Here is a 9,598-nt window from a genome sequence, read left to right as displayed (position 1 = left end):
GGAGCCTCTCCGGGGGCGGGCACGGCCGGGGCTCCGCCTCTCGCGGAGGGGACACTCCGGGGCACAGCCCGCCAGGCCCCGCCCCCTGCCGCGGCTCCGACGCGAGGGCGGAGCGGCAGTGCGCTCTGAGTTTGTGCATGCCGTTTGTTCAGCTGCGCGTCCTGAGTTGTCGGGCAGGCTCGGGTCTCGTCCGGGCAGCTGCCGTCGGGTCTTCAGCATCGACGCCGTCGAGAGCAGGCGGGTGCCGGCAACCAGGCAGGGAGTGGACGCTTGGCGGGGCCTACGGTTTCAGAAGCGCCGCCTCAGCCATGGCCCCAATCAAGGTGACCGCTGGCCGGGACCGGCCTGAACTCCCCTCCCGCCAGTCTTCCCAGTGCTCTCCGTCCCGCATGTCTGGGGGAGAATCACCCTCCTTGCTGCCCTCCGACCCCTGCGCGCTCCGCCGGACGCTCCTCCCGTAGTTCTCCTTCTCCCCTCAGCAACACCCCGTGGCTGCTCCCCTCCCCTAATTCTCGCCAGTTTGGGGGACTCGTACCCCGTCTGGACAGCCTCCAAGGCTCTCGAGCCTTCCCCTCGTCCCTTTTTCACTTCCACTATGCGACACCCTGTGATGTGTCTCCACCATTTTAGGCGATTGAATACCATGGTCTCCTCCGCCTTCTGGAACCATCTCCTTTGCCACAGGGCCCCTTTTCAACCTCCATACGTGCCCCTACCCCCATACTCTCTTGTACGTTTTTGTTATATTCCTGGGCGTCATTCTTCACCCCATCGTCTGAAACAAGGGTTTTCTCTTAAAGCCCCTACTGTGACTCCCCCGTTCCACTTCTCCCTTGCTCATTCCCACTCTTCTGCTGAGTCTTTCATCCCCTCATCTGGACCGATCCCCTGCTCCTGGGAACCACCTCCCTTACCCTTCCACACTCTTCTGAGACCTCCTCCTCCTCCTGCTTAATCTTACTCCCAATCCCCGATTTGCCCTCCTTTCGTGTACCTCCTCTGGCTCCATGAAACCCTCACAACACTCCCAGGTAGACTAATCCATCCCCTTTGAGAGATGCCTTTTATTTTGTTACCCTCTCCCCAATTTTTCCATCTTCTGCTGCTCTCCTTTTTTCTCTTCCTGAGGGCTGGACACTTAGACCTGGCCAGGGTCCTCTCCCTCCCTGTTGTCGGGGTCTCCTCCTCACCCCCCAAGACATTCCTTGCTCTCCTTCCCTGCCCATTTATCCCACTTCTTTCCGGTAAGAAACCACTCCTTGTTTACTCAACCTCTTGCGACACCCAGAGAGGCCTCCTCTCCCATTTTCTTTTGTCACCAACAGGCTGGTAAAAGGAATAGGGTCCACTTTGAAACCCGGAGGATGTGGAGGAACCAGGCGGTGGGGGAAGAGGGGAGGGCGGCTGGGAGGGACCTCTGGAAACTTTGACAGGTTAGGACGTTACGGCTCTGTCAACTCTGCTCTACTAGGAGCAACTGCCTGGCCCGGTTTAACGCCTTTCTCTTGGCTTCTCCTGCCCACTCCCTCATTCCCCAACTGCTTATCCCCTTATCTAGTCAGTCAGTCTCTAGTTGTCTTTGCTCATATACCAAGTAACCAAGTAACTCCTTACCAAGTCATTCCCTCTAGGTGGGAGATGCCATCCCTTCCGTGGTGGTTTTTGAAGGGAACCCTGGGAACAAGGTGAACCTGGCAGAGCTGTTCAAGGGCAAGAAGGGGGTGCTGTTTGGAGTCCCTGGGGCTTTTACCCCCGGCTGTTCCAAGGTGAGACCTGCCCTTCTGGGAGTCAGCGGTTGGAATCTCGTGTCCATGTCTGTATTGTTCCTAAGTTCTAGGGCAGCTTGCTGCGAGAGTATGTAGTGGTGGTGACAGTTACAAGGCCTATCAGAGCAGGGCGCCTGAGTGGCTCAGTCGGTTAAGTGTCTGCCTTCAGCTCAGGTCATGATCCCGGGGTCCTGGGATCCAGTCCTGCATCGAGCTCCCTGCTAGGTGGGGAGCCTGCTTCTCCCTCTCCCTCTGCTGCTGCTCCCCCTGTTTGTGCTCTCTCACTCTCTCTCTGTCAAATAAAGAAATTAAACTCTTTAAAAAAAAAAACCACAAAAAATAAAGCCTATCAGAGCGTTCAGAAAAAAGCGGAGGCTGTGAAAAGGTCATGGCACCAGGAACGTAGGAGAAAAGGGTATTGTAATTAAATCCCACATCTGTTATTGATCTTGCTGGTGATGGGCGACGTGGAAGATACTCGGGTAAATATAGTACGTCCAAGGGAGGTTCATGGTGACCACAGAGCGCTCAAGTTTGGTTCCGAGCTTCCTTGCCTCCAAGGCAAGAAGGAACTGTGGCTGACACATTTCTAATTGATCAAAGATATTTAAGAGGGAAGTGAGGAGGGCCGGGAGATAAAGCGTACAACGCAGAGCAGAGGCAGTTATCACTTTGCTGACTCTTTGTGTCCCCTCCTAGACCCACCTGCCAGGATTTGTGCAGCAGGCTGAGGCTCTGAAGGCCAAGGGGGTCCAGGTGGTAGCCTGTCTGTGTGTTAATGATGTCTTTGTGACTGAAGAGTGGGGACGAGCTCACAACTCTGGAGGCAAGGTGAGGTATGGGTCCTGCAGGGGATCAGGGGCCAGGGAGATTTTTCTTTGACCTTTACTCTCTCCTTAGGTTAGGCTCTTGGCTGACCCCACTGGGGCCTTTGGGAAGGTGAGTGCATCCCTGCAACCCCTACCCTATAGGGTGGTCCCTGTGCCAGGCCTTGGATGCATGGAGGGACATGGGTAATGTGGGAAGCAGCTGGTGGGGGCAGGGCTTGGTCTGTTCTGGAAGTTTCTAAGCCTTGTCTCTGCTTTTCCTTTTAGGAGACAGATTTGCTACTAGATGATTCATTGGTGTCCCTTTTTGGAAATCGTCGGCTCAAGAGGTAAAAGTGGGAGGGTCCTCTGTGGGGTTCCTCTGCCACCCCTTCAATTTCCATTCCCAGCCTCCAGGCCCAGGCTGTTGTAATTGGCTCAGTCTCTCTCTTTTTATTTTTATTTATTTTTATTTTTATTTTTATTTTTTAAAGTCTTTTTTTTTTTTTTTTAAGATTTTTCATTTATTTATTTGACAGAGAGAGACACAGCGAGAGAGAGAGCACAAGCAGGGGGAGTGGGAGAGGGAGAAGCAGGCTTCCTGCCGAGCAGGGAGCCTGATGTGGGGCTCGATCCCAGGACCCTGGGATCATGACCTGAACCGAAGGCAGACACCCAACAACTGAGCCACCCAGGCGCCCCTCTCTCTCTTCTTAAAGATTTACTTATTTATTTTAGAGAGAGAGCAAGCGTGCAGAGGGAAAGGGAGGGAGAGTTTTTTTTTTTTAAGTTTTCATTTATTTATTTGATAGAGCACAAGCAGGGGGAGGGGCAGAGGCAGAGGGAGAAGCAGGCTCCCCTCTGAGCAGGGAGCCTGATACGGGACTTGATCCCAGGACTCTGGGATCATGACCTGAGCCCAAGGCAGATGCTTAACCAACTGAGCCACCCAGGCGCCCCGAGGGAGAGAGAGTCTTAAGCAGACTCCACGCTGAGCGCAGAGCCCGACATGGGGCTAGATCTCACCACCCTGAGACCACGACCTGAGGGGAAACCAAGAGTCAGACGCTTAACCCGACTGCAGCACCCAGGCGCCCCTGGCCCATTCTCTCTTTCTGGCAGGTTCTCCATGGTGGTAGAGGAGGGCATAGTGAAATCCTTGAATGTGGAGCCAGATGGTACAGGCCTCACCTGCAGCCTGGCCCCCAACATCCTCTCACAGCTCTGAGGCCCTGGGCCCATACTCCTTCCACCCTTTCCTGTTTCACCAGTCCAGCCTCAATGGGGGCCACCAAGTGGGAATTGTGACCAAATTTCTGCAATAAACATTTCTGGTTCACGATTAGTCCTTGATTTTTCTTTCTTTCTTTCTTTTTTGAGATTTATTTACTATTTGGGAGAGAGTGTGCACGTGCATTGGGGGTTGGGGGGTTGGGGACGGGCAGAGGGAGAGAAGCAGACTTGTTGTCGAACTTGGAGCCAGGACTTAGGGCTTGATCTCATGAACCTGAGATCATGACCTGAGTTGAAATCAAGAGTCAGACGCTTAACTGACTGAGCCATCCAGGGGCCCCTACTCCTTGATTTTGAGTTGCTGATTTGCTGAGGGCCAGGCCTTAGAACAGTCACAACTGTGAGGGTAGTGGGCAGGGGCTGAAGGGGTACTAACGGGGGATCCTGATTTCATTTTTCATTAGGGCGAGCCTTTGAATGAAGTGTTAACGAAGCATCAATATACAGATTGGGAAAGGACCAGTGGTCTGAAGAGCAAGGGAAGGAGCAGTCTGTGCAGAGGGAGTAGGCCCTAGGCAGACGTGAGCTTGGCTTGCAGCCATGACCTTTTGCATTTGTTCTCTGGGTGTTGGCTGACCTCATGTAGACCATAAACCTCAGGGTAGAGCTTTGATGCTAGGTAACCCCAACCTGGGCCAAGCTTTAGCCCCACCATTCTTTTAGACTCTGTCGAACCCCTCCCAGGAGCACCGTCATCCCAGGAAGGGCTCCTGGCACCTTGAGGCCGACCGACTGGTAGAAAGGGCTCCATCAGTGGAGGCAGTACTGGTTTAGTCCAGGAGAGCTTCCTGGGAGAGGAGTCTGGGTGAGCTGTTCCAGGGGAGAAGATGCCAGTGAGGCCTGACCAGCGCTGGGTGTACTGGGGGGCAGAGAGGCCAGCAGGGTCTGGGCTGCAGGCCAGTGCTGTCTGCAGGCCCTGCCCTTGGGCCTCTGGCTTTTGACCCTGGGAAGCCTTGCACTTGGCATCAGGGAGCGATTACTAGGTCCCTGCTGTGTTTAGGAGCTCATAGTCTTAAGGAGGGCAGACACTTAGAGCTGCCTCTTCAGGTAGTAAGATGATCCCGTGGGGTGCGAGCCTGAAAGCCTCAGGTGGAGAGAGTGCCGGAGTCAGCGGCTGGGCTCTCCGAGTCTCCGGTCACATGGGTAAATGGCTGGCCGCCAGCTCCCCCACAGGCTGTGGGCCCTCCTCCTCTTCTCCTGCAGAACTCATGCCCCCCAGCGCCTCCTTGCCATTAGCCCAAGCCCGGTGTCTGTTGCTGCCACCAGCAGCCTGCTTCTTTTACTCGTGGCCTCTTAATCTGAGGCCCAGGAAGGCCTCTGAGAGGAAGTGTCCCCTCCGGGGTCCTGTTGCCATTGACTGGGCCTCTTGGCATGAGGGGGCTCCCAGGGCCTGGGTGACCCCTTGCGTGAGCACGATGGGAGTCAGGTGTGAGTGGAGGTGGCCATATACCTCAGCTTGCCAGGGTGGGTGGTGTCTGTGGGCTACTCTGGGTACCGGAGGGCCTGAAATCAACGATCACATTGCAAGAGAATCTGACAGAGCTTCATCTCCTGGGCGGACACACTGTGTTTCAGGGTTGTAGATACAGGGCAGGGCAGGCCAAGGCAAAGGGGCCTGGATCAGTGGGTTCTGGAGGCTTGGAGCTGTACCTGGCAGGGCAGCGGGCATGAGCTTCCTGGGCTGTTGGTAGCCGAAGGGTTAATGTTAAAACAAACCCTGAGGGACGCCTGGGTGGCTCAGTCGGTTAAGCGTCTGCCTTCGGCCCTTCGGCTCAGGTCATGATCCTGGGGTCCTGGGATCGAGTCCCGCATCGGGCTCCTTGCTCAGCGGGGAGCCTGCTTCTCCCTCTGCTTGTGCTCTCTCTCTCTCTCTCTCTCTGACAAATGAATAAATAAAAAATCTTTAAAAAACAAACAAACAAACAAACAAACAAACCCTGAGACATTCACCCAACACATCTCCAGCTAAAACTCACCCACCTGTCCTGACCCTCCCAAAGGCATAGCAACTCTGACCTGGAAGGCCAAGCGTTTTACTCAGCATCAGCAGTTCTGGCCTTTTCTGGGTCAAGAGCTGAGAGCCATGCCCTCTGCCTTAGAAAATGCACGTCACCAGGCGCCTGGGCGGCTCAGTCGGTTAAGCATCAGCCTTGAGCTCAGGTCATGATCTCAGGGTCCTGGGATTGAGCCCTGCGTTGGGCTCCCTCTGCCGCTTCCCCCACCCCCCCCCCGCCGCCTGGCTCGTGCTCTTTCTCTCTCTTAAAGAAATAAAATCTTTAAAAAAAGAAAAAGAAAATGCACGTTTGGACATATGAACACCCTTTTTAAGGGTTTTGAGGAGACCCCCTGAAGTCCTTCCAGAAATTCCAGGTGAGTCTCCACCCCGCCCTGGGAGGCATCATACCAGAGTGGGGTCACCAGACTTTGGGCTCAGACCACTAGGCTGTGAATCCTGACATGCTACCGAGAAGCTGGTGACCTTGGGCAGGCTATTTAGTTTCCCTTGACCCCACTTCCCTCATCTTTAAAGTAGAAATAATCCTAACCCACCTCATAGGGTTGTTGGGAACAAATGAGAATGTATGGAAAGCACTGGGCACAGTGCCTAGCATGCAGTAAGAACCCAAGACATGGTTATAAAGAGAAAAAGAAACAAACAAAAAGAACGCTTGCTCTCCACCATGTAGCCTGTGTGTCGGTGGAGAAAGAGCTAGAGGGGTGCCTGGATGGCTCCGTCGGTTGAACGTCTGACTCTTGATTTTAGCTCAGGTTGTGATCTCAGGGTTGTGAGATTGAGCCCCGGTCCGGCTCCGCTGAGCACAGAGTCTGCTTGGGGTTCTCTCCCTTTCTCTCCCTCCCCTGCTGCCCCTCTCTGTGAGCGCTCTCTCTCTTAAATAAATAAAATCTTAAAAAAAATAAAAGCAGCTAGGAGTTGGGAGAGAAGTCAGACCTCAGTCCTGTCATTAGCGATTCCTCGGTTTCCTTGTCAATATAACGGGCTAGTGACTCTCTTATTATCCATGTATGTAGGTCCCCAGGATTCTCCATACATTGTCTGGCACCTGAAGCCTCACAGGTTAAGGAGCTGGGAAAGCATCCGTGGGGAGAGTCCTGGCCGGGCCCTAGGGAGTCAGACCCGAGCTTCTGAGAGAAGGAGAGGGTCAGAGGGGTGCTGGCATTCCTGTTCCAGACCTGGGGCTGTAGTTCTGCAGGCACCATGATCAGGAGGATATTGACCCCGAGGGAACTCACCTTACTGGTCATGCTTGGGGTTTGGCCACACAGATGTTGAGGAGTAGCAGTGGAGAGAGAGGATTGTGTGTGTGTGTGTATGCGCACGTGTGTTTACACAACTCCTGGAGAAGTTTGGATAACTTCTGTGTGAACGCACAGATTTGTGGTACTAATAAACATGCATATCAATCCACCAGGGTGTGAATATTTGCACTGATTCTCCCTGCTTGAGCTGGAAGTTTTTTTTTTTTTTTTTTTTTTTTACTGAACACAGGTAAGGTGCCCTGCTTGGGATGCGTTTTGGGAAACAGTAAAGAAGTGAAGGATGGGAGAGAGAGAGAGAAAGCTATCCTTTCTCCAGCTTCCCGGATATTGGTTCCCATTGGTTCAGCATAAGTTTGAACCAAGCGGGTCTGAATTAGAACTAGATTTGCTTGAGGGTGATAACAAGTCCAGTGATTTGAGACAGAGGCTTAGCTCACAGATATGCAATAGGAAGGTTGGCAGTCTAGGGCTAGTACAGCAGCTCCATGATTACAAGGGACCCATGCTCCTCCTATCTTGCTGCTCTGCCGTTTTAAACATCTGTCTTCTACCTCACAATCCAATGCGGCTGCTTGAGTTCCAGTGGCACCCGCTGCTGCTCCTGTCAGCCTTGGCAGGGACAAATCCTAAGCTGTCCCAGGTCCCTGTGTGGTCACCTCATATCCCCAGTGACCCTTCTCCAGCCTCTCTCCTGCTCCCTGCAAACCCTGGTCTCCACAGTCACCCCAATGCCCCAGCTTGTGGGTCCTCCAGCCTCTTCAGCATCTCCTGACAATGTTCATCACCTGGGATGCCCCTCCCTTCCCTACCCCTGCCCAAAGTGCTCTACCCTTCGAGGTCCCAGGTTGGTCCCGTTTGCTGAGGACCACTGCCCTGTTCCTGTCCCTTGCCTGAACCATCCACATGGGCCACACCCTCAGCTTCATCAAGGATGGAGGGGGTTTTTGACATATAATTCACATATCATAAAATTCACTCTTTAAACGTGCACAGTTGAGTGGTGTTTCACCGCTTGGACGACCATCCCCGCCACAATGACAGATCTTGAATTTCCACGACTTCTCCCAAGTTGAAGTCACTCGTCTCTTCTGAGCGATGCACATGTGCCCATCCTAGTTACGAAAGGCGTGTTCCGACTTCTAGGGGGTTTGCTTGCCTCCACGTGCCCCTGCGGTCACATCAGGTGTCTTGCACCCAGTGGCTGTTTGCCAAGAGTTCCAGCCAGGCCTCAGGCTGGGCTCCGGGGACATGGCGGTGAGCACGCCAGGCATGGGCCCTGCAGACACAGCCGTCAGGTGGGACTCCAGGCTCCAAGCTCCTGTCTGAGCGAGCTGGCAGTGCCCTGGCAGCTCTGGTCCCTGCCTCGACATGCCCACCGTCCCACAGGGGTGCCAGCCCCCGGATGAGCACTTGCAGTCCATGCAGGGGAGCTGTGACAGGGCAGCCCAGGTTGGGGTGTCTGGGGTATGACAGAAGGACTCTGGCCACTAGCCCACCCTGCCACGGGGTATGGGAGGGGGAATGAGTTCTAGCCGTGGGCTGGAAGATGAATAGACGATGGCCAGGTGAACAGAGGTGGGAAGGGTGTTCTAGGTGGCAGGAACAGCCTCGCCAAAGCCTAAAGGTGAGCAAGGGGAGCAAGGTCTGGGCAAGCAGATATTTAGGGGTTTTGTCCACAAGCCACAGCTCAGTTGGCTTCTCTTGGTGAACATCGGTGTCTCTGATATTTGGCTAAGGGAGGCTTTGGAGGGAGACTTTCTATTTTTGTTTCCTCCTGGACTCCTTCCTCGGGGCGTGTTCCCCAATGCTGGAGTGTTGGGTCACAGGGCTCTGGCGGTTTTAATGGTCTCTGGAAACTCTGAGGCCATTTTGACAGCCACCAGTGATGTGTGCGGCTGTGTCTCTCCTCACCATGTGCCAATCCGGGCTTTACCTCCTGGATGTATTTTTCCTAGCTTAATGGGCACTTAATGGTATCTTGGCACGGTCTTTCATGCATGTGTCTTTAATTATGAGGGAGACTGGCAACCGTGGGGCTTGGCAGCGCTCTCCCTGTGCTCGCTAGCCAGGTGCTGGGCTCCAGCCTCGCTCTCCCACTAGCCAGCAACAAGGGAGCGGGGAGCAAGGGAGGTGGTGCAGCTTTTGGGTTTACCCTTAATTTTACTGACCCCTGAGCCCCTCTGAGCCCCATTCTCCTTATCCCTGACATAGGAATTCATTTGCTCAAAAAACATGACTTTGGCCGCCTTCTGTATTTTGGCTCTACCTCTTCCTGGCTCTGTGGCCTTAAGCAAGTGACTTAACCTCTCTGTGTGTCAGTTTCTTCATCGTCGTGGTCTCCGTGGCTCGGCACCGTGAGAACGTGGGAAGATGCACAGCAGAGCGGAGTAAGGCTAGGAGGGAAAAGGACTGGGGTCTGCTTTAGGAAGGGAAAATCTTTTCTGAGAAACAGGC

General features: G+C 54.0%; 1 protein-coding gene across 1 annotated transcript; it reads left to right on the top strand.

The window, feature by feature from the left end:
• Positions 1–84: 84 nt before the first annotated feature.
• Positions 85–3,917, top strand: PRDX5 (peroxiredoxin 5). Its single transcript, XM_028117979.2, has 6 exons — positions 85–323; positions 1,632–1,766; positions 2,466–2,597; positions 2,667–2,705; positions 2,861–2,922; positions 3,695–3,917. Exons 1-6 carry the CDS (start codon positions 138–140, stop codon positions 3,798–3,800), a joined length of 660 nt encoding a protein of 219 aa, XP_027973780.2. The 5' UTR covers positions 85–137; the 3' UTR covers positions 3,801–3,917.
• The last annotated feature ends 5,681 nt before the right edge of the window (positions 3,918–9,598 follow it).

The sequence above is a fragment of the Eumetopias jubatus genome, unplaced genomic scaffold, assembly GCF_037043125.1.
Source record: "Eumetopias jubatus isolate StellerSeaLion01/CBP00866 unplaced genomic scaffold, mEumJub1_p1.0 scaffold_13, whole genome shotgun sequence".
NCBI classification, from domain to species: Eukaryota; Metazoa; Chordata; class Mammalia; order Carnivora; family Otariidae; genus Eumetopias; species Eumetopias jubatus.
This window is presented reverse-complemented; position numbering and strand designations above follow the sequence as displayed.

Coding starts and splice junctions, on each gene's coding strand:
- PRDX5 (XM_028117979.2), top strand. CDS start 138: ATGCCGTTTGTTCAGCTGCGCGTCCTGAGTTGTCGGGCAGGCTCGGGT. Junction 2,598..2,666: donor CTCACAACTCTGGAGGCAAG/GTGAGGTATGGG, acceptor CTCTCTCCTTAG/GTTAGGCTCTTGGCTGACCC. Junction 2,923..3,694: donor GGAAATCGTCGGCTCAAGAG/GTAAAAGTGGGA, acceptor TCTTTCTGGCAG/GTTCTCCATGGTGGTAGAGG.